This window comes from Oryctolagus cuniculus, chromosome 2 (assembly GCF_051225735.1).
Source record: "Oryctolagus cuniculus isolate XC-2025 breed Fujian yellow rabbit chromosome 2, ASM5122573v1, whole genome shotgun sequence".
Lineage (NCBI taxonomy): Eukaryota > Metazoa > Chordata > Mammalia > Lagomorpha > Leporidae > Oryctolagus > Oryctolagus cuniculus.
In genome coordinates this window covers 89,868,116-89,891,909 of record NC_142868.1, presented here as the reverse complement: position 1 = coordinate 89,891,909, position 23,794 = coordinate 89,868,116, and the positions used below count along the sequence as shown (strand labels likewise).

Genomic DNA, 23,794 nt, shown 5'->3' with positions numbered 1-23,794 from the left:
GTGAGAGACAGAGAGAAAGGTCTTCCTTTTGCCGTTTGTTCACCCTCCAATGGCCACCACGGCTGGCGCGCTGCAGCCGGTGCACCGCGCTGATCCGATGGCAGGAGCCAGGTACTTATCCTGGTCTCCCATGGGGTGCAGGGACCAAGTACTTGGGCCATCCTCCACTGCACTCCTGGGCCACAGCAGAGAGTTGGCCTGGAAGAGGGGCAACCAGGACAGAATCCAGCGCCCCGACCGGGACTAGAACCCAGGGTGCTGGCGCCGCAAGGCGGAGGATTAGCCTAGTGAGCCACGGCGCCGGCCAGGGGATCACATTTTAACACGAGCGGCTGGTGTTGGGGTGCAGTGGGTGAAGACACTGCTTGTGACACTGACATCACACGTCAAGTTCTGTTCCAAGTCCTTGCTGCTCCGCTTCCGATCCAGCTCCCTGCTAATGTGCCTGGGAAGGTAGTGGAAGACGGCCCAAGAGCTTTGAAGCCTGTTACTCACGTGGGAGACCTGGATGGAGCTCCTGGCTCCTGGCTTCCTCTTCATCCAGACCTGGCTGTTGTGGCTATCTGGGAAGTGAGCCAGTGAATGAAGGATGTCTCTCTCCCACTGCGTCCCTTTCTGTCACTCTGCCTTTCAAATAACTACGTTGAAGCAAATTTTTAAGATAGATTTATTTTTTTGATAGGTAGAGCGACAGACTGAGAGAGACAGGTCTTCCATCCGCTGGTTCACTCCCCAAATGGCTGCAACTGCTGGAGCTGTGTCAATCCGAAGCCAGGAGCCAGGAGCTTCTTCCAGGTCTCCTACATGGGTGCAGGGGCCCAAGGACTTGGGCCATCTTCCACTGCTTTCCCAGGCCATAAGCAGAGAACAGGATTGGAAGAGGAGTAGCTGGGTCTTGAACCGGCACCCATATGGGATACCGGCACCACAGGTGGAGGATTAACCCACTGCACCATGGCGCTGGCCCCTAAAAATTTTTTTAACATGAAATTTGGTGGGAGATGCTCAGATGATGGAAAGTGTACACCAAAATACGGACCGGTTATGGATATGATTAAAGGAAATGTGTGCTCTTCGTTATAATTTTTGGAACTGTTAAAGTTTTCTGCAATAATACAGATCATTTTCATAATCATTTACCTCCCAGCAGGTGAGGTGTCAAACAGGGAGTCGGGGGGCACATGGCTTAGGGGAGCAGTGCCCTTCAGGGAGGCGGGGCTGCACTGGGAGTGGACCTGGGCGTGCCAGCTGAGCCACAGAGATGCCCCAGCTCCCTGCTGGTGGGGCTGCAACCTGCCAGGTGGCTCCTGCCAGCCAGGGCAGTTCTCCACAGAAGACACCCAGGCCCTGTCCACCAGCAAAGCCACAGCTGGCAATGGGTGTGCTGGCGAGGGAAGGGAATTGAGTGAGACACAATGCCTACCGCCATCATTTAAGAGTGTTGCCTTTTAGGAAGTTATTCAGGAACTACTTTAATTGTTTTATGTAGTTTTTTTGAAAGGCAGAGAGAGAGGCTCTCGCACACAGATGGAGAGATCTTTCAGTTGCTGCTTTACTCCCCAGATGGCCACATCACTTGGTGCTAGGCCAGGCTGAAGGCAGGAACTGGGAACTCAGGCCAGGTCTCCTACTGGAGCCACCACTTGCTACTTCCCAGGATGCACAGTAGCAGGAAGCTGGGACGGGAATGGAGCCAGGACTGGAACTCAGGCGATCAGATATGGGATGCGGGTGGTGTCTTAACCAGTACACCACGTCCCCCTAAAGAGATATTAGACAAGAAAGAAGAGGGGCTGACATTGTGGCACTGTGACACCAGCATCCCACAGGAGCACCGGTTTGAGTCCCAGGTGCTCTGCTTCCAATCCAGCTTCCTGTTAACGGCCTGGGAAGGCAGCAGGTGATGGCCCACGTACTTGGGCCCCTGCCACCCATGTGGGAGAACTGAATAGAGTTTCAGGCTCCTGGCTTTGGCCTGGCCCAGCCTTAACCATTGCAGTCATTTGGGGAGCGAACCAGTGAATGGAAGATCTCCCTCTCTCTCTCTGTAATCGTGACTTTCAAATAAATAAATAAATAAATATATTTTAGATTTTATTTATTTGAGAAGCAGAGTTAGAGAGAGAGAGAGAGAGAGAGAGAGAGAGAGAGAGAGAGGTCTTCCATCTGCTGGTTCACTCTCCAGATGGCCACCATGGCCAGAGATGAGCCAATCCGAAGCTAGGATCCAGGAGCTTCTTCCAGGTCTCCTAAGTGGGTACAGGGGTCCAAGGACTTGGTCCATCTTTCACTGCTTTTCCAGGCCATAGCACGGAGCTGCATCAGAAGTGGAGCAGCTGGGACTTGAACCAGTGCCCATATGGGATGCCAGAGCCACAGGCAGAGGCTTAACCTACTACACCACAGCGCTGACCCCCAAATAAATAAATATTACAAAGAAACAACAAAACAAAATGCAAGACTGACCCTATAGAGGCTGCCGATTGCTTGCTGGCCCCTGCTCTCTACGTTGGCTGGTTAGCGGTCCCTAAAACTGTTAACAGAGCTGAAAGAAATAGGACTGGCTTCCTGGCTTGCAGTGTTCCTAAACATAGCAAACGACATGGAAGATCACAATGTTTTCTTTCTGTTGGTCTTTCAAAGGTGGAAGCTTCAGGAAAAAAAAAAAAAAAAGATGCTTTTAAAATTCCTCTCTCGTCTTGCAACGGGGCATGCTCTGGGGTTTTGGCTGTTCCCCGGGAGGCCCTAGCTGGCTCATTCGCTGCCCGCCTTGCCCAGTCTTCTACGTGGCTGGTATCCCGTTTTAGGATTGGGCGACTTGGGGCCAGAGAAGGGAGGCAGCGAGTTAGGGAAAAGGCCTGGGAGTCCCATGTCCGCCCACTGCAGCCTGATCTCTCCGGCGTTCTCCACGGGTGCCACAGAACGCTTCCGTGGCCGCGGAGTTCGGAGGTTCCGTTGCCAGGTCGACCAGGGCGCACAGCGTCTGCGTTGGAGCTGGTCCAGGCGTGGAGGCGGTGCGCCCCGAGCAGAAGCAGGGGAGGGCGCCTCTCCGCGTTCATCCCAGTGATGCCTACCCTGTCGGTGTTTGCGGACGTGCCCCCAGCCCACAAGCTGGAGGGCAGCCTGTTTAAGACCTACAAACAGGACGACCACCCCAACAAGATCTTCCTGGCCTACAGAGGTAGCTGCAGCTCAGGACTTGCGGCGTTATGGCGTGGCGAGGGTGGAGGAGGAGCCGGGGTGGCCCTCGCCTCCGCGGGTAGAAAACGGTCTTCTCTGTTTACGGCACTGCCTAGTGGGGACGAGGTCAGAGAAAGCGCCAGGTTGCTCTCTGCCCTCTGGCCTTCTCTGGGGGCTTCCTGGGGTTTGCTCAGAGCTGAGTTATTTCCCACCAGGCTATGCTTTGGGCCGGCATGGACACCACCATTTCTCCAGCCACTTCCTCCTCCTCCTCATTCTTTGTGTCCCTTCCCAATATTGCCTTTGTTTAGCTTCCATGTATCGTTTTAAAAAAAGATTTATGCATGTATTTGAAAGGCAGAGAGAGAGAGAGAGAGAGAGAGAGAGAGAGGTCTTCTGTCTGCTGGTTCACTCCCCAAATGACTGCAGTGACCAGAGCTGTGCCGATCTGAAGCCAGGAGCCAGGAGCTTCTTCCGGGTTTCCCATGTGGGTGCAGGGGCCCAAGGACTTGGGCCATCTTCTACTGCTTTCCCAGGCCATAGCAGAGAGCTGGATCTGAAGTGGAGCAGCCAAGACTCGAACTGGAGCCCATACAGGATGCTGGCACCTCAGGTGGCAGCTTTACCTGCTATGCCACAGCACCGGCCCTCAGCTTCCATGTGTCTTTAACTCACACTTTGTATAAGATTTTTAATCTTTAAAGCAGAAAGGGTTTCAGTTGTCTTTTTATCACTATTATTAGAGTTATTTATTTGAAAGAGCAACGAGGGGGTGGGGAGGGGAGAATCTTCCATCTTCTGGTTCAGTCTCCAAATGACTACAACAGCCAGGGCTGGGCCAGAGCGAAGCCAGGAGCCAGGAGCCAGCAGCCAGGAGCCAGGAGCCAGGAGCCAGGAGCCAGGAGCCAGGAACCCCATCTGGATCTCTCATGTGGATGGCTGGGACCCGTGTACTTGGGCCATCCTCTGCTGCCTTCCCAGGGAGCCAGATGGGTAGTGCAGGAACTGGGACTCAGGGGCTGGTGCAGTGGTGCAATGGGTTAAAGCCATGGCCTGCAGCACTGGCATCCCATATGGGCACCGGTTCAAGTCCTGGCTGCTCCACTTCCTATCCAGCTGTCTTGGATCAGCTCAGCTCTGGCCATTGCAGTCATTTGGGGAGTGAACCAGCGGATAGAAGACCTCTCTCTCTCTCTCTGTCTCTCTCTCTCTGGCTCTACTTCTGTCTGTAACTCTGTCTTTCAAATAAATAAAATAAATCTTAAAAAAAAAAAAAAGAAACTGGGACTCAAACTAGCACTGCCATAGGGGCTGTCTCTGCATCTGTCTCACAAGCAGTGGCGTGATGGATTGCACCCCATCGCCAGCCCCTTCAGTTGCCTTTAAGACAAAGATTGTGCACATTCACTCACAGCGCTTTGTTTTTATAAGGAAAATAAGGCACGGGAGAGTGGTCTTTGCAGAAGCAACCGGTCAGAGCCTCGAGCAGCACAGGGCAGACTTGTGGTTTGCGGCTGTCTGCGGTGCTCGGCCTGTGCGCCCCCGGCAGCTCCGCCTTGCGTTTCCCTCGCAGTCTGCATGACCAGCGAAGGCCACCCCTGGGTGTCCCTCGTGGTGCGCAAGACCCGGCTGCAGATCGCACAGGACCCCTCGCTCAACTGCGAGTACTTGCCCACCATGGGCATGAAATCCTTCGTCCAGGCCTCCTTGGAGCTCCTCTTTGGAAAGCACAACCAGGCTATGGTGGAGAACAGGGTGAGAGCAAGCCCCCTCTTGATAGGGGCCCACGTGTGTGAGAAGGGAGGGGGAGATCTGGGGCTGCTCTGTGTGACACCTGAAAGGGACCGTGGAGGGCCCCCCGGCCTGGGTTGAGGGGGTCCCCGAGACACAGAAAGTCCACAGCCTTGGCTGTAGCAGGGCTACAGCACCCCCAAATCCAGTGCCTTCTATTCGAATGCTCCTCCCTCGCTGAGCTGAGTTGAGCTGAGCTGGCTTGGCCACTCAATTCAGCAGGTGCACTGTGCAGAATGAGAGACAGGCTCAGCAGCACCGTTTCTCTCTGCCTGGGGCCTTTCTGCTAGTTTGCTTTTGCTGACAGATAGGAGGCGTGCACATCATTGGTGACAGCGGTGCCTTCCAGCTCGGGGCCCAGTTCCTCAGAAACTGGCACAAGGATGCACAAGTGGTTTGCATTGTCTCCTCTCAGAAAGGTGAGGCGCGTGGCCTCTCCCGCCTCCCGCTTGCATTTGCAATCGTCCCTGCTGTCCTGGGCAGACCTCTCCCTGGGGACTCCCAGCCCCACCTCTGCCGCCCGCTCCCCGGACACCGCCCCGACGGGGCTATGTTCTTGCAGAGCTGCACGGACTCGTCTTCCAGGACATGGGCTTTGCAGTGTATGAGTATTCCATCTGGGACCCCCAGCAACTGTGCATGAGCTCCCACAGCTTCCTCGACATAGTGGAGGTAGAGGAGCCCCACGCAGAAGCTTCCCCCGGGCCTCCCTCTTGTCCCCTGGCCTGCACCCCTCTGTGGCCATCCAAGGCCTTCTCTGGGGGCTTGGGGTTGCCTAGCCTTTGAATGGGAGCCACGCGGGAGGCCAAGTGGCGGATAACAGGCTGGTGCACCTGCAGCAGGTCCCACGCGGCTGCATCCTTGTGATCGGCAATATCATCGACTGTAAGTTGACGCACAGCCAGTGGACAAAGGTGGTGTCCATCATGAAGGTGAGCTCCGCCCACCCAAGCCCCACCCTCTGGCTTCCGCGGCCCGAGCTCGCGCTGTTCTACTTTCTCGTGCAGAGCAAGCGCATCTTCCTCTTTCTGGACGCCCCTTGCCAAGGTTTCTACACGGGTGACCTGGAACAAGATGTGAGGATCTTACGGTTCTTTGTGTCTCGAGGCTTCGAGTTCTTCTGCAGCCAGTCGCTGTCCAAGAATTTCGGCATTTATGGTATGGGGTGGGTGGGAGGGGAAGGCGGGCCCTGGGACTGAAGGGCCAGGCATCTGAGGCCTGGGCCATGCTTTTGACATCTCCTATCCGCTGCAGGGGGGACGTGCAGGCGCACAGTGGAGGCAGGAGGGAGGAGCGCCCAGCTACATGGACTGGCTTCTCTTCCTAACATTAGCTAAGATGAGAGGGTAGCACGCAGGGGTCTCTCACGGGGCTTCCTCCTGCAGAAGACCCTGACTTAGGGGTGCTTGGTGCTGAGGATCAGCCTCCTGCGGCTTCCTGGGACCTGCGTAGCATCCCCCCGGCTGGGCTGGGATGAGGGCCCCAGGCTGAGAGAGAGGGACAGGGCAGGGCTGTGGGCACGGGGCAGCAGACTGAGGCCAGGCTGTCTTCCCCATGCTGCAGATGAAGGCGTGGGGATCCTGGTCGTGGTGGCATTCAACAACCAGTGCCTGCTGCATGTCCTCTCCCACCTGAGCAGCTACGCGCAGGCCCTGTGGCTCAACCCTCCATCCATGGGGGCTCGCATCATCACCTCCATCCTGTGCAACCCAGCCCTGCAGGAAGGATGGTAAGGGTGGACGACTGGGGCAGGCGAGGATGGCCAGAGCCCCCGCACACCTGCGGACGTGCTGCCTCGCGGGACCAGCTGGGGGCTTCCCTCCCTCTCCCTGTAGCACCTTCACTCCATTCGACATTTGCTGAGGACCTACTGTGTGCCAGTGGCAGGGGCTATGCCAAGAGTTGCCCCACCTTGGGGGAATGGGTGATACAGACCAGTGAGGTATTTGAACTCTTCCAGGCTTCAGGAGATTAGACAGCACCCAGGGTTTGCTGCTCTGGCAAACCTCTGCCTGGGCACCTGCTTGGCTTGCTGAAATACAAGATCAAACCTCCTTCCCAGGGGGCTGGTGGTGTTGTGGCACAGTGGGGTAGGCCACCGCCTGCAATGTCTGCATTCCAAATTGGAGTGCCGGTTCAAGTCCCGGCTGCTCCACTTCCAATCCAGCTTGGGCCCCTGCCAACCAAATGGGAGACTGGGTGAAGCTCCTGGCTCCTGGCTTCAGCCTGGCCCAGCCCCAGCTGTTGTGGCCATCTGGGGAGTGAACCAATGGATGGAAGACCTCTCTCTCTCTCTCTCTCTCTCTCTCTCTCTCAATGTGTGTGTGTGTGTGTGTCTTCCTCTCTATCATTCTGCCTTTCAAATAAAATAAATATTTGAAAAAACAAAACCTGCTCCATCCACGACGGTCCCCTGGCCATGCCCTCGGGGGCCCGTGTTGGAGGCCGGAGAAGGTGGGCGGAGGGGAGAGAGGGGGCTCGGGAGCGGGGAGCCCTCACAGCCTCGTGGCTTGCTGTGCCTCGCTGGCAGGAAGCAGAGTCTGAAAGGGATCGTGGAGAGCATCATGTTGATCAAGGAGAAGGTGAAGGAGAGGCTCCGGCTGCTGGGAACCCCGGGCTCCTGGGATCACATCACTGAGCAGAACGGGACCCACGGCTACCTCGGCCTCACCAGTGAGTACGCGGGGGGCAGCGGGCCTGCGTCCGAGCCTTAGACTAGGGGGCCAGTGCCTTGCTCTGCTCCACAGTTGGGTCTCCCCTGCAACGTGGGGCTGCCTGCAAGGCTGTTGGGAGGCCCCAGAGGCACTGACACCCCCCGATCCGTCAGCATTCTGCTGGGCTGGGGCAGGAGTGGCAGTGGGGGCTGGCACTGGCGGTGGCTGGAGCGGCTGCTGCGGTGGTCACAGCCCAGCAGATAGACTACCTGGTGAAGAAGAAGCACATCTACATCCCCCGGAACAGCAGGATCAACTTCACCTGCATCAACGCCCACAACATTGAGTACATCACGCAGAGCATCCACGAGGCTGTGCTGCTCGTCCACACCACCACGGAGGATCCCCGAGCCAAAGACCCCCGGGGCCAATAAACGCGTTCGTGTCCGCACAGGATCTGTGCTGATTCGTCCTGTTGTCATTCACGCCCCTACACAGTACTCTCGCCATCCACTTATGAAACACGAGTGGAGCCTCAGGAGACAGCGGGGTCAGGGCGGGGGAGGAGAAGGCCCGGAGAACAAGGCAGTACCTGCTTTCAGTGGCCGTCTCTCTTGAGGGTATTTCAAAAAGTTCATGGAAAAACAGAGGGGCCGGCGCTGTGGTGTAGCGCATGAAGCCACCACCTGCAATGCTGGCATTCTATACAGTGCCAGTTCAAGCTCTGGATGCTCTTTTTTTTTTTTTTTAAAATAATTTATTTATTATTTATTTAAGAGGTGGAGTTACAGACAGTGAGCGGGAGAGACAGAGAGAAGGTCTTCCATCTGCTGGTTCACTCTTCAAATGGCCACAATAGCCAAAGTTGGGCCAATCCAAAGCCAGGAGCCAGGAGCTTCTTCTGGATCTCCCACATGAGTGCAGGGGCCCAAGCACTTGAGCCATTTTCTGCTTTCCCAGGCCACAGCAGAGAGCTGGATTAGGAGAGGAGCAGCCGGGACTAGAACTGGTGCCCATATGGGATGCTGGTGCCACAGGCAGAGGATTACCTCCTGTGCCTCAGTGCCGGCCCCAAGTCCTAGCTGCTCTGCTTCTGATCCAGCTCCCTGCTAATGGCTTGTGAAAAGCAGTGGAAGATGGCCCAAGTGTTTGGGCCCTGCCACTTACATGGGAGACCAAGATGAAGCTCCTGGCTTCTCCTGGCTTTGGTCTGACCCAGCTCTGGCTGTTGAAGCCATTTGGGGAGTGAACCAGTGGATGGATGCTCACTCTCCCTCTCTCACACACTCTCTCTCTCCCTTTCTCTCTGTAACTCTACCTTTTAAATAAATAAATAAATCCTTAAAAACAACAAAAAAAGTGGAATGCAAAAGGAAAACCATGCATAGTGTCTTCCTGGCACCGTTTCCATGAATGTTTTGAAGACTTGAGCACCTGCTGTGTGAAGGCCCCGAGCCTGGCCTGGAAAGCCATGCAAAAGCCATTCAGTCCTTTTCTCCCAGAGGCTTACGGTCCAAGGGAGACAAACCCTGCCACATGGAACAGGGAAGCGGCATTCCCAGGCTGAATGGGATATGGCACCGTGGATCATGTAGACATAAAGGGGCCAGGGATTCTGTGGTCCAGCACTGCTGGGGCACAGCGTAGGAGATGGGACTTGATGGGGACAGCAGGTTGAAGGGAGCTAGAAGGATGTGGCAGGTTAGAGAACAACTGGCATGACAATTAACGTGACTGTTCCCTGGGGATCTACTCACCCATGGAACTCCGCGGTCCCCCGGGATACCAGAAGATACGAGGGAACTTCAGAATGTGTGCGGAAAACAGAGTTGAAAGATAAATGCATTTTGATGTACAGTTTTTTTTTAAATCCATGCATATGAGGGGTCTTCAAAAAGTTCATGGAGATATGTATTATGAAAAAGCTTTGCCTGGACTTCAAAATTCGGGACTTGAGAATAAATCCATCTTTTGAAAGATTTTTAAAAAGCTGCACTTATTTATTTGAGAAGGGGAGAGAGAGAGAGAGAGATGGAATCTTACTTCTGCTGGTTCACTCTCCAGATGGCTGCAGCTGGGTCCAGGATAAAGCCAGCCAGGAAGGAGAATGGAGCTCCATCTGCGTCTCCCCATGCATGGCAGGGACACAAGCACTGGGCCATCTTCGCCTGCTTTCCCTGGCGCATTTACCAGGAGCTGGATTGGAACCAGAGCAGCCAGGATGGGAACCTGCACTCTAATATGGGATGCTGGCACCACAGGTGGCAGCTTAGCCTGCTGCACCACGATTCCAGGTGCTAAACTTTCTTTAAAAAAAAGGATTTATTTGAAAGGCAGAGTTAGAGAGAGAGAGAGAGAGAGAATCTTCTATCCTGTGGCTCACTCCCCAAATGGCTGGAATGCCCAGGGCTGGGCCAGGCTGAAGCCAGGAGCCAGGAGCTTCTTCCAGGTCTCTCACATGGGTGCAGGGGCCCAAGCACCCGGGCCATCCTCCGATGCTTTCCCGGGTGCTTAGCAGGGAGCTGGATTGGAAGTGGAGCAGCCAGGACTGGAAGTGGCGCCAACATGGGATGCCAGCATTACGGACAGCAGCTTAACCCACTGCGCCACATTGCTGGCCCCACCCTAACCTTTCAATTCTGTTCTCTAGGAACTCTCCGAAGGACCCACATGTAAGACACACTTGCTGCCCTTTTAATGTCCTCTAGCTGGGGAGATGCAGCTTACATGGCTGAAGGAAAAACTCATTTTTCTCGCTACTCTCCATTCTGACACCAGATTATGTAGGTGTGCTCCCCTGGTACCAGTTCGACTCAGCTCACTGGTGGACATCAACTGGGGTCCTGTGGTTCCACAGGGTCCCTTTCCTACAAGACTGCTGCTTTTCAGATGCCAGTCTCTGGCCTTGGCTGTCACTCATGCTTCTGATGGATGGGCTATGCACGGAGGGTCCCCACAACTCCCTTGCTGGGTTCCTTCCTTCCTTCCTTCCTTTCTTTCTTGATTTATTTATTTATTTGAAAGTCAGAGTTACACAGAGAGAGGAGACGCAGAGAGAGAGAGAGAGAGGTCTTCCATCCGCTGGTTCACTCCCCAGTTGGCCACAACAGCTGGAGCTGTGCTGATCTGAAGCCAGGAGCCAGGTGCTTTCTCCTGGTCTCCCATGCGGGTGCAGGGCCCAAGCACTTGGGCCATCCTCCACTGCCTTCCTGGGCCACAGCAAAGAGCTGGACTGGAAGAGGAGCAACCGGGACAGAATCTGGCGCCCCAACCGGGATTAGAACCCGGGGTACCAGCGCTGCAGGTGGAGGATTAGCCTAGTGAGCCGTGGTGCTGGCCAACATGACATCTTTTATTGTTCCACTGTGATATTGTGATTTATAAGAAATATGTGTTTGATATCTGTCAGGTTTCTACACAGAGCTCCTAAAACTTTCGGAACTTCCTAGTGGTGAGAGGTATAAAGGTTTAAGGAGGGACAGGAGCCGTGGCACGGTGGTTAAACTGCTGCTTTAGATGCCTGCGTCCCACACCGGAGAGCCTGGGGTTGAGTCCAGGCTCTGCTTCCAATCCAACTTCCTGTTAATGTGCACCCTGGGAGGCAGCAGCGGTGACTCAAGTGCTTGGGTCTCTGCCACCCGTGTGGGAGAACCTGAGGGGACTTTGGGGGAGTCCCTAATGATGGAGAGCCAGTTGCCAGGGGATCCAACCTTGTGATTAGAAGGATGGAATTTTACTGGCGGTCCAGGGAATCGAAGCTGCCAATGATTTAATCAATCATGGCTGTGTGTGAGGAAGCTTCCAGGAACAAGCCTGGCTGGTGAGCACCTGGGGAAGTCGGGGGCAGGGGCACACCCAGAGAGGTCCTGAGGACGCCAGCCCTTTGCTGTATCTGTTGCCTGGGACCCTCTTCCCTCTGGCTCCTCCTACCCACATCCTTTCCACACCAAACTCCCAGTCTAGCAAGTAAATGCTCTTCCTGAGTTCTGTGAGCACAACTGGCGAATTGTGAAGCCCAGCAAGGGGCTGGTGCCATGGCTCACTAGGCTAATCCTCTGCCTGTGGCGCCGGCACACCGGGTTCTAGTCCCGGTTGGGGCGCTGGATTCTGTCCCAGTTGCTCCTCTTCCAGTCCAGCTCTCTGCTGTGGCCCAGGAAAGCAGTGGAGGATGGCCCAGATCCTTTGGCCCTGCACCCCCCTGGGAGACCAGGAGGAAGCACCTGGCTCCTGGCTTCAGGTTGGCGCAGCAAGCCAGTCACAACACACCTGCGGTAGTGGTCACTTGAGGGGTGAACCAACAGAAAAAAGGAAGACCTTTCTCTCTGTCTCTCTCTCACTGTCTAACTCTGCCTGTCAAAAATAAAAAAAGAGAAAAAAGAAACCCAGCAAGGCTGGGGCCGGCACTGTGGCGCAGTGGGTTAATGCCATGATCCGAAGCGCCGGCATCCCGTATGGGCACCGGTTCAAGACCTGGCTGTTCCAGTTCCGATCCAGCTCTCTGCTGTGGCCTGGGAAAGCAGTAGAAAATGGCCCAGCCGGCGCCGTGGCTCAATAGGCTAATCCTCCACCTTGCGGCGCCGGCACACCGGGTTCTAGTCCCGGTTGGGGCGCCGGATTCTGTCCCGGTTGCCCCTCTTCCAGGCCAGCTCTCTGCTATGGCCAGGGAGTGCAGTGGAGGATGGCCCAGGTGCTTGGGCCCTGCACCCCATGGGAGACCAGGAAAAGCACCTGGCTCCTGGCTCCTGCCAGGATCAGCGCGGTGCGCCGGCTGCAGCGGCGGCCATTGGAGGGTGAACCAACGGCAAAAGGAAGACCTTTCTCTCTCTGTCTCTCTCTCTCACTGTCCACTCTGCCTGTCAAAAAAAAAAAAAAAAAAAAAAAAAAAAAAAAAAAAAAAGAAAATGGCCCAAGTCCTTGGGTCCCTGTACCTGCATGGGAGACCTGGAAGAAGCTCCTGGCTCCTGGCGTCAGATTGGTGCAGCTCTGGTCGTTGTGGCCATCTGGGGAGTGAACCAGCGGATGGAAGACCTTTCTGTCTGTCTCTCCTTCTCTCTGTCTGTAACTCTACCTCTCAAATAAATAAATAAAATCTTATTAAGAATAAATAAAAATGTTGTAGGGGCAGGCGTTTGGAGGCATTTAGAATGTTGCATCCCATGTCAGAGTTCCTAGGTTCAAGTCCAGCTTCCTGCTAATGCACACTCTGGGAGGCAGTACTGATGCCTCCACTGTGTAGGTTGCTGCCGCCTGCGTGGCAGACTCAGATTAAGTTCCAGGCTCCTGGCTTCAGCCTGACCCGACCCTGGCTGTTGTGGTCCCAGCGAATGGGAAATCTCCCTCTCTCTCCCTTTTAAATAAATCATTTTAATGAAAGTCTTATGATTTAATTTTCTATGTTGTTCAAAATATGATCAAATATGCATGTGTCAGTATTCATAAGGCACTTCTTAGATGGTAGCTTCCTAGGCACATGAATGGCATTTCATCAATTTATTCAAATTTCAGTCTCAGGAAATATCTACAGTTATGCCCAGTTCACCTGTCCCCAAAGAGTCTAACCTTTCATTATGGAGCTCACTTGCTCTACTCTAACTGCACTCTAACAAGCTATGTATCCATGACCAGGTGATTTGATTTTTGCTGGGCTCATTTGATACATGACAGGTTAGACTAAACCATTCTTGGGGCCGGCACTGTAGTATAGCAGGTAAAGCCACATGCCTGCAGTGCCGGCATCCCCTATGGGTGCCGGTTTGAGTCCCAGCTGCTCCGCTTCCCACCCAGCTTTCTGCTATGGCCTGGGAAAGCAGTAGAAGCTGGCCCAAGTCCTTGGGCCCCTGCACCCACATGGGAGACCCACAAGAAGCTCCTGGCTTTGGATTAGCGCAGCTCGGGCCGTTGCAGCCAATTGGGGAGTGAACCAGCAGATGGAAGACCTCTCTCTATCTCTCTTTCTGCCTCTCCTTCACTCTCTGTGTAACTCTGACTTTGAAATAAATAAATAAATCTGAAGAAGAAGGAGAAGAAGAAGAAACCATTCTCAGGGTCTTTTTCTACCTCAAAACTTTATTTCCCGGGCTTTCTTGAGCTGATGCATGTTTTTCTTAAAAATCCCTGCCCCTAGAGTGAATGACCCCATTCTCTAATGCTTTTCTGACTCTTAAACTCCGTGACACTGTGACAAGCGTTTGGTGGGGTGGCGTGTCTACAGGGCAGCCTTTGGGCACTGGGAAATCTTTGTGATATTTTTTGCATCATTCCAGTCACCATTCAGAGTCAACACTGACTCCCCTTTCATATATTTTTCTGAGAAACTGTGTTGTGGATCCAAAGAAATTCAAGCTTTGGGATGGCAGGTTAAACCACTGCCCGTGACGCTGGCGTCCCATATGAGTGCTGGCTTGAGTCTCTGCTGCTCCACCTCCAATCCCGCTCCCTGCTGATGCACCTGCCAAAGCAATAGAAGATGGCCCAAGTGCTTGAGCTTCTGTTCACATGTGGGAGGGCTGGATGGAGCTCTAGGCTCCTGGTTTTCTTGCAGAAATTTGGGGAGTGAACCAGTAGATGGAAGATTCTCTCTCTCTCTCTCTCTCTCTCTCTCTCTCTCTCTCTCCCCCCATCTCTGTAACTCTGACTTTCAAATAAATAAATCTTTTTTTTATTTATTTGAAAGTCAGTTACACAGAGAGAGGAGAGGCAGAGAGAGAGAGAGAGAGAGAAAGAGAGAGAGTTTTTCCATCCTCTGGTTCACTCCTCAGTTGGCCACAATGGCCGGAGCTGCGCCGATCCAAAGCCAGGAGCCAGGAGCTTCCTCCGGGTCTCCCACATGGGTGCAGGGCCCAAGGACTTGGGCCATCTTCTACTGCTTTCCCAGGCCACAGCAGAGAGCTGGATCGAAGTGGAGCAGCCTGGTGTCGAACCGGCGCCCATATGGGATGCTGGCACTGCAGTCCAGAGCATTAGCCCAGTACACCACAGCACCGGCCCCAGTAAATAAATCTTTAAAAAAATAAATAAAAACCTCATGGCTGAGAAATAAAATGCCTGAAATGTCATTCAACACCCCCAGTCAAACACAGGAGGGAAGTGCAAATGCAAAGATTGACCAAACCAAGCATTGGTGAGGAAGTGCGGGACTGGACTCTCCCAGCTGCTGCTGAGAATATAAGACGATGCCACCATCTGGGAAAGCAGTGTGGCAGCTCTTCCTTTCCAAATACAAACTCCGCTTTCTTTCGGCCCGAGCCGCCATCTTCCCGTAATTCGCCAAGATGACAAATGCAAAAGAGGCACCCGATACGTGTTCTCCAGGTCTTCCAGAAAGATGGAGCTGCTCCTCTGGCCGCACACGTGCACATCCCCAGGAAAGGTGACTTTGTGGATATAAAGGGAACGGGCACTGTTCAAAAGGAATGCTCCACACACCCACTCCCTGTGAATTCACGGCATAGGAAGTGTGGGGAAAAATAAACGACCTCTGGACTGGAAAAAAATTAGCCAATGCAGCCTGCGTTGTTAAGCCTCCGCCTGCTATGTTGGCATCCCCTACGGCTGCCCGTTCGAATCCTGGCTGCTCCACTTCCTATCCGGCTCCCTATTAAGGCACCTGGGAAAGCAGTGGAAGATGGCCCAAGCGCTTGGGCCCCTGCACCCACATGGGAGACCTGGAAGAAGCTCCTGGCTCCTGGCTTAGCTCTGGCCCAGCCCTGGCCGTTGTGGTCATCTAGGGAGTGAACCAGTATCTTTCCCTATCTCTCTCTCTTTCTCTCACTTTGCCTTTCAGGTAAATAAAAAATAAAAACCTCAAGTCTCTTTTTTTAATTTTAAAAAGTTTATTTATTTGAAAGACAGAGAGACAGAGGCAGACAGATATCTTCCAACTGCTGGTTCCCTCCCCAAATGCCTGCAAGAGGCAGAGCCGGGCCAGGCTGAAGCCAGGAGCCTGGAACTCCATCCAGGCCTCCGGTGTGGGTGGCAGGGATCAAGGTATTTGAGCCATCGCCCGCTGACTCCCACGTGCCTATCAGCAGGATGCTGGAATCTGGAAGCAGAGCTGGGACTCAAACCCAGGCACTCTAGGGGGTGGGGTGTCCCAAGAAGCACGTTAACTGCCCACCTAGTTTGGTGGCTTCTTCCCTCCCCCCCCCCTCCCTCCCTCCCTCCCTCCCTCCTTCCTTCCTTCCTACCTTCCTTCCTTCCTTCCTTCCTTCCTTCCTTCCTTCCTTTCTTACAGATTTATTTATTTATTTGACAGTTACACAGATAGAGAAGGAGAGGGAGGGAGGGAGGGAGAGAGAGAGAGAGAGAGAGAGAGAGAGAGGTCTTCCTTCCACTGGTTCACTCCTCAAATGGCTGCACTGGCCAGAGCTGAGCCGATCCGAAGCCAGGAGCTTCCTCCAGGTCTCCCACGTGGGTGCAGGGACCCAAGTACTTGGGCCATCTTCTACTGCTTTCTAGACCATAGCAGAGAGCTGGATCAGAAGCAGAGCAGCCGGGACTCAAACTAGTGCCCATGTGGGATGCCAGCACTGCAGGTGGCGGCTTTACCTGCTATGCCACAGTGCCACTCCCGAGATTTATTTATTTATTTGAAAGGCAGAGTAACAGAGACAGACACACACACAAACACACACACTCACACACACACACACGGGGGCGGGGGGCTATCTTCCAACCAGTGGTTCCCTCCCCAAATGCCCACAACAAAATGGACTGTGCCAAGCAGAAGCCAGAAGCCTGAAACACCATCGGGATCTCCCATGTGGGTGGCAGGGGCCCGCCCAAGCCCATCTTCCACTGCATTCTCAGGCACATTAGCAGGGAGCTGGAGTGGAAGTGAACAGCCAGGACTTGAACCAGGGACTTTGAAATAGGGTGCCGACGTTGCACGTGGCAGCTTCACCTAGTTCACCACAATGCCAGCCTGACTTCTTTAAAAAGAAAAATTGCAACTTTTTTTTTTAACTTTAAAAAGCCCATTTATTTGAAAGGCAGAGAGACCAATAGAGAGACTTCTTCCATTTGCTGGTTCACTCCCTGAATGCTTGCAATAGGCTCGGAGGTGATAATGTGCAGGTGGGATGTGTAAAGTCAGTACTCCACTGACGGTGCATTTGCTGGCAATGCTACCGACACGCCGTGGCCACACAAGTGGCTGGCTAGGCAGCATAGAGGAAGAGATTGTTTTATTTATTTATTCTATTTGACAGATGGAGTTAGTGAGAGAGAGAGAGACAGAGAGAAAGGTCTTCCCTCCGTTGGTTCACCCCCAAATGGCCGCTATGGCTGGTGCTGTGCTGATACGAAGCCAGGAGCCAGGTGCCTCCTCTTGGTCTCTCATGCGGATGCAGGGGCCCAAGCACTTGGGCCATCTTCCACTGCGCTCCCGGGCCACAGCAGAGAGCTGGACTGGAAGAGGAGCAACCGGGACTAGAACCCGGCGCCCATATGGGATGCCGGTGCCACAGGCGGCGGATTAACCAAGTGAGCCACGGCGCCAGAAGAGACTGCTTCAAGGCAGTCTTATGCTCCCTTACTAAAGCTTGGGTGTACTTTTATTTTCCAAGATTTATTTTATTTATTTGAAAGAGAGAGAGAGAGAGAGAGTTAGAGAGAGAGAGAGAGAGGTCTTCCATCCTCTGGTTTCCCAAATGGCCGAAATAGCCAGAACTGAGCTGTTCTGAAGCCAGGAGCCAGGACCTTCTTCCTGGTCTCCCACATGGGTGCAGGAGCCCAAGGACCTGGGCCATCCTCTGATGCTTTCCCAGGCCATAGCAGAGAGCTGGATCGGAAGTGGAGCAGCCAGGACTTGAACCAGCACCCATATAGGATGGCGGCGCTGCAGACCAGGGCTTTACCCCACTGCACCACAGCGCCCTCCTTGGGCGTGCTTTTCAAGGGGGCAGTTTTCTTTGCTGCCCTGCCCAAAGCTGATTGCTCTTGGTGCTAGCAATTCCTTTTCTAAAAGAGTTGGGACAGAGCGGATTAAGCCATTCCATGTGAACACCAGTTTGAGTCCCGGCTGCTCCACTCCCCATGCCAAAAAATAAATCAATAGGGTTTAAAGCCAGTCTGTGGGCCGGTGCCGCGGCTCACTAGGCTAGTCCTCTGCCTTGTGGTGCTGGTACACCCTGTTGGGGCACCAGATTCTGTCCCGGTTGCTCCTCTTCCAGGCCAGCTCTCTGCTGTGGCCCGGGAGTGCAGTGAGGATGGCCCAAGTGCTTGGGCCCTGCACCCCATGGGAGACCAGGAGAAGCACCTGGCTCCTGCCATCGGATCAGCGCGGTGCGCTGGCCACAGCGCGCCGGCCGCGGCGGCCATTGGAGGGTGAACCAACGGCGAAAAGGAAGACCTTTCTCTCTGTCTCTCTCTCTCACTGTCCACTCTGCCTGTAAAAAAAAAAAAAAAAAAAAAAAGCCAGTCTGTGGGCAACTGAGAAATGGCTGGGCTGACGGGAGCGCATTTTGTGCGCTTTGCTGGGATTCAGTGTCAATGGAAAACATAAAGCAATCCACAAGAACTTTAGTGGCAGGGCAGACAGGCTGGGAAGGGTGGGACAATGGCCCTGGATGGAAGAGGCCCCCGAGAGGGGTTGCACGGCGCTGAGTGGACTTAACGCTGCAGAGACACGTGCACGACGCACAGATGTTACCCCATTTTAATCCCAGTCCCTGGGCAGCTGGTATCTCCCACTAGGAAGTGCAGGAGCCGGGGCCTGCTTTATAGTGATAAGATGGTGCTAGTGGTGCAATGAACGTGAAGCCGTGGGGCGTTGGTGGGCTGGGGTTGGAAGGCGCAGGCACCCAAGGCGGGCCAGCAGGTGTGTCCGCACAGCTGCACCCTACGCAGGAACCCGTCGGGCTCTTTCCCCTCTTGTGGTCTGGCGGACGGCAGGTGGCGCTATTTCACATATTTGGGGACGAGGAAGAACGAACCCGACCGATGTTGGGAAGTGGGCCTTTGCACCCTGATAGGTAACTCTGCCAGCTGCTGGAGCGCAGGAGCGGCTAGGACAGGTGAGTCGTGGTCCCCTTACATCCCTTAGAGCTCCCCAGCTGGGCCCCGGCAGGGGAAGGGCTGGGACCCACTCTCCCGTGTGTCTCCCACGTGTATCCCCAGTGTCTTTGGAATGTGCTCCAGCGACATCCTGGGTGGTGGCTTCTCCCTGGGAGGGGCGAGGTAACTGGGAGGCATCCTCACACAGCGCACGCCTTCCGTCCCCGCGGCTGTCTCCCTCTGCCTGGCTCCAGGCGGCTGCCATGGCGTGGCCAACCACCCTTGGTCCTAAGGTTGCCCCTTTCCCTAGAAAACTCAGACTGTTCTGAGGAGTCAGATAACACAGGCCATGCACTCAAAAAATAGCTCCTCACATTAAAAAAGAAAAAAGTATAATTAGGGGCCGGTGCTGTGGCATAGTGGGTTAAAACCCCAGCTTGCAGCACCAGCATCCCATAAGGGCACCGGTTTGAGTCCCGGCTGCTCCACTTCCCATCCAGCTCTCTGCTGTGGCCTGAGAAAGCAGGAGAGGATGGCCCAAGTGCTGGGCCCCTGCACCCACATGGGAGACCTGGAAGAAGCTCCTGGCTCCTGGCTTCAGCTCAGCTCTGGGTTGCGGCCACTTGGGGGAGTGAACCAGCAGATGGAAGACCGATCTCTCTCTCTCTCTCTCTCTCTCCCTCTCTGTGTAACTGTCTTTCAAATAAATAAAATAAATCTTTAAAAAATAAAAATACTAAAATTATAATTAAATCTCGGGTTCTCGTCTGATGATCTTGGGTTCAGAAAGCCCAATGGAGAAGGGTGGAGCACCGGACCAGGAGAGAGCTCTCCCTCTAACGCCAGCTGGTGTTCGATTGCTGCCAGGGCCTTGCTGCCGACAATGACAGGACTCTGGGGAGTGAAAGCCCGGCACCGGTTCCACAGCTTCAGCAAGTTCTGAACAGCCCAGCGCTGCAAGGCTGCAGACCCCGTGCTACACAGGTCCCTTCCCCGGCCCGCTTCTCCGCCCCACCCTCGTTTTCTTCCTGCCTCCTTTTTCTCACGGTGTTTTGATTCCTGAGGTTTTATTTCATTTGTGTGGGTCTGTAAACAGCCTGGCGTTCTTTCTGAAATAGGGAAGGGGATGAATCCATGGAAAGAAAAATATGGCTCTAAAAGGTTAGATGTTTAAAAAGATTTCATATTTTATTCATTTGAAAGGCAGAGTGACAGAGAGGCAGAGAGAGGGGGGAAGGGAGAGAGAGATTGTGGGGAGCAACTCGGACTATACTGTTACTGGAATTAAGACTTATTCTATGCATCTGCTCTCCCACAATATGGCGCTGGGAGAGAAGAAAACAGTTTCTACACAGCTGCCTCCAGTTCAGCCAATAAACTGTAGGACTTGCTCCTGATTGGAGGAGAGCAGCGTGCTCGGCGTGTGGGCAGCCGAGTTGGGATTGGTGGAAGAGGACTATATAGGAGGAGAGAGACGGCATGCACCAGGAACATCTAAGGGGAACATCTAAGGGGAACACCTGTGCAGCCCCCGAGAGAGCCGGCCGGCGGTGTGCTGCTCCCCTGCGGAAGTGGGGAAAGTGGCCAGGGGGAACCGCCCTTCCACGGAGGTGGAAGGGACAGTAGCCAACCCGGGAAGAACCAGCAGCAAACCCGGGGAGGGCCGAGCAGACGAAAGAACAGCGCAGGGTCTTGTGTCGTTCCTCCACGAAGACGGGGAGCGACATAATGGTGCCGTGACTCGGATATGAAGCCTAGGCAGGGTTTAGTGTCGTTCCTCCATGAAGAGGGGGAGCGACAGAGATCTTCCATTCACTGGTTTATTCCCCCAAATAGCTGCAATGACCAGGGCTGGGCCAGGAGGAAGCCAGGAGCCCAGAACTCGATCCAGGTCTCCCATGTGGGTGCAGAGGCCCAAGCACTTGGGCCATCATCTGCTGCTTTCCCAGAAGCATTAGCAGGGAGCTGGATCGGAAGTGGAGCAGCTGGGACTGGAACCTGGTGCACCAACTGTGGGATGCTGGCATCACAGGCAGCAGCTAAACCTGCTGTGCCCCATGCCAGCACCAGATGTTTTGATTTTGGCTGAACTTTCGGCTGATGTAAGAAAATGACCACATGCCGTGGTGACCATAATTTCCAGAACCCTGAAAGACTGGTGGCCTGGGCCCGTGCTGTGGTGTGGCAGGTAAAGCTGTTGCCTATGACACCGGCGTCCCATATGGGCACAGGTTTGAGTCCCAGCTGCTCCACTTCCGATCCAGCTCCCTGCTAATGTGCCTGAGAAAGCAGTGGGAGATAGCCCACATGCTTGGGTCCCTGCACCCGCTTGGAAGACCCAGAAGAAACTCCTGGTTTTGGTGTGGTCCAGCCCTGGCCGTTGTGGCCATTTGGGGAGTGAAGCAGTGGATGGAAGACCTCTCTCTCTCTCTCTGTAACTCTGCCTTTCAACAAATAACTACATCTTTTTATTTATTTACTTTTTATTTTTTTATTTTTTGACAGGCATAGTGGACAGTGAGAGAGAGAGACAGAGAAAAAGGTCTTCCTTTTGCCATTGGTTCACCCTCCAATGGCCGCCGCGGCTGGCGCGCTGTGGCTGGCGCACCGCGCTGATCCGATGGCAGGAGCCAGGTACTTATCCTGGTCTCCCGTGGGGTGCAGGGCCCAAGCACTTGGGCCATCCTCCCCTGTACTCTCTGGCCACAGCAGAGAGCTGGCCTGGAAGAGGGGCAACCATGACAGAATCCGGCGCCCCGACCAGCACTAGAACCCGGTGTGCCGGCGCCGCAAGGCAGAGGATTAGCCTCGTGAGCCGGGCGCCGGCCCTACATCTTTAAAATAGGTAAATTCTGCTCTCACTGTGCCCTGTCTGTGTGCCTCTGCTTTGACTTCTTATCTCCATGGGGCCAAGAACTTGGAAGAAAAATTAAGATACTGATGCCCATAACAAGGATCACTCAACTGACAGCTCTCAACTTTTACATGATGTTTTCTATTACAGGAGTCTCTCTTCCCTGGTTCCCAGCCTAGGGACACCCACACCCTTCTTCCTAGTCCAAAGCCAAGACAGCAAGGCCTAGATGGAGATAGGACAGGGGCTCCTGGCCTGAGAATCTGCCTCTTTTCCAGATAGTTCATATTTGGAATGAACCACACATACACACACACACACACACACACCCCTCCCTGCCATGCTCAGGACTGTCTCTGCAGGACCACCCTTCCTTCTTCTTCTTTTTCTTTTTTTTTTTTTTTAAGATTTATTTATTTATTTATTTATTTGAAAGTCAAAGTTACACAGAGAGGTAGAGCCAGAGAGAGAGAGAGAGAGGTCTTTCATCCGCTGGTTCACTCCTCAAATGACCACAACAACCAGAGCTGAGACGATCCTAAGCCAGGAGCCAGGAGCTTCCTTTGGGTCTCCCATGTGGGTGCAGGGGCCCAAATACTTGGGCATCTTCTACTGCTTTCCCAGGCCATAGAAAAGAGCTGGATGGGAAGTGGAGCAGCCGGGTCTTGAACTGGCGTCCACATGTGATGCCGGTTCTTCAAGCCAGAGCGTTAACCCACTGTGCCACAGCGCCGGTCCCTCTCCTTCCTTCTGATGTACCTTCCTGGCACCACTTCCACTCCAGACAGCGTCCTGCAGCTTCCAACACCAGCCTTGCCTTTCCGTTGCAACTCTGTCTTCTCCCCGTTCAAGGACAAACACCACCGTCTACGCACTTAGAGGTGTTCCCCTGACTTCTCTGAGGGCTTCCAAACAGCGGCTTGTGGTCAGAGGCATCTAAGCGTGGAGGAGTCGTTAGTTAACTATCACACGGCATTGCAAAGGAGTTTAGAGAGGAAAGAGATTGTAGAGGGGCTGGTGCTGCGGCATAGCAGGTAAGGCCATTGCCTGCGATGCCGGCATCCCATATGGGCTCCAGTTCAAGACCCAGCTGCTCCACTTCTGATCCAGCCCCTGCTAACGTGCCTGGGAAAGCAGTGGAAGATGACCCACGTGCTTGGGCCCCTGCACCCACGTGGGAGGCCTGGAAGCAGCTCCTGGCTCCTGGCTTCTGCCTGGCCCAGCCCTGGCTGTTGCAGCCTTTTGGGGAGAATGAACTAGCAGATGGAAGACCTCTCTGTCTCTCCTCACCTCTCTGTAATTCTGCTCTTCACATAAATAAAAAAATAAATCAAAGAGAGAGAGAGAGAGAGAGAGAGAGAGAGAGAGATCTTAGAGATCACCCACTGCCACTCCTGCAGAGGACTGGGTGTTTCCACAACTCACTGACGGTCTCACAGCTAAAGTGACTTCCCGTTGGCCCTGGGGCAGGCGTCTGGTGCAGCTGTGAAGATGATACCTTCGGGGACTCTTCTGTCCCACACTGCAGTGCCTGGGTTCTAGTCCCAGCTCCGCTCCCAACTCCAGCTTCCCGCTAACGTGTACCCTCGGAGGTGGAGGTGTGCTGCCGGTGGCCAGCTCCCTGCCACACACACGGGAGATGTGAATTGAGTTCCAGGCTCCTGGCTTCCGTCTGGTCCAGCCTTGGCTGTTGCAAGGACTTAGGGGAGTAAACCAGTGAATGAGAGACTGATCTCTGTGTCTCTCTGCCTTCCAGAAACACAAACGTAAACGCATACATAAAGTCAAATCTAACTATCCCCAAACCTTTTCTTACCACCCCATTCATTTGGCCTCTCTCACATCTAAACATACAAAGGTACTTCAGAAAGTTCATGGAAAAGAGGAATTTAAAGATAAGTTGACTTTGGTGCAAAAAAAAAATGGAAATCTATGTATAGTTTTTTCATAGTAACATTTTCTGTGAATGTTCGGAAGATCCATTGTGAATTAGTCTGGAACTTCCATTACAAAAGGAAGTTATATACCCCACACATATGTCTATACCCAACAGAATAGCAGAACTGGTAACTAATTAATAAAGATTTTATTTATTTGAATAGCAGAGTGATTGGGGGGAGAGGGAGAAAGACAGAGCGAGAGTGAGAGAGAGAGAGCTTTTCCATCTGCTGGTTCACTCCCCAAACAGTCACAACAGCCAGGGCTGGGCCAGCCCAAAGCCAGGAGCCTGGAATTCTACCCAGGTCTCCCGTGTGGAGGGACGGGACCCAACTACTTGGGCCATCACCTGCTGTCTTCCCAGGCACATTAGAAGAGAGCT

General features: G+C 53.9%; 1 protein-coding gene across 1 annotated transcript; it reads left to right on the top strand.

The window, feature by feature from the left end:
- Nucleotides 1-3,066: 3,066 nt before the first annotated feature.
- Nucleotides 3,067-8,086, top strand: GOT1L1 (glutamic-oxaloacetic transaminase 1 like 1). Its single transcript, XM_002720808.5, has 9 exons — nucleotides 3,067-3,181; nucleotides 4,754-4,935; nucleotides 5,279-5,390; nucleotides 5,534-5,643; nucleotides 5,811-5,903; nucleotides 5,979-6,129; nucleotides 6,535-6,700; nucleotides 7,502-7,644; nucleotides 7,878-8,086. The coding sequence occupies exons 1-9, from the start codon at nucleotides 3,067-3,069 to the stop codon at nucleotides 8,057-8,059; spliced, it is 1,254 nt and encodes a 417-aa protein (XP_002720854.4). The 3' UTR covers nucleotides 8,060-8,086.
- The last annotated feature ends 15,708 nt before the right edge of the window (nucleotides 8,087-23,794 follow it).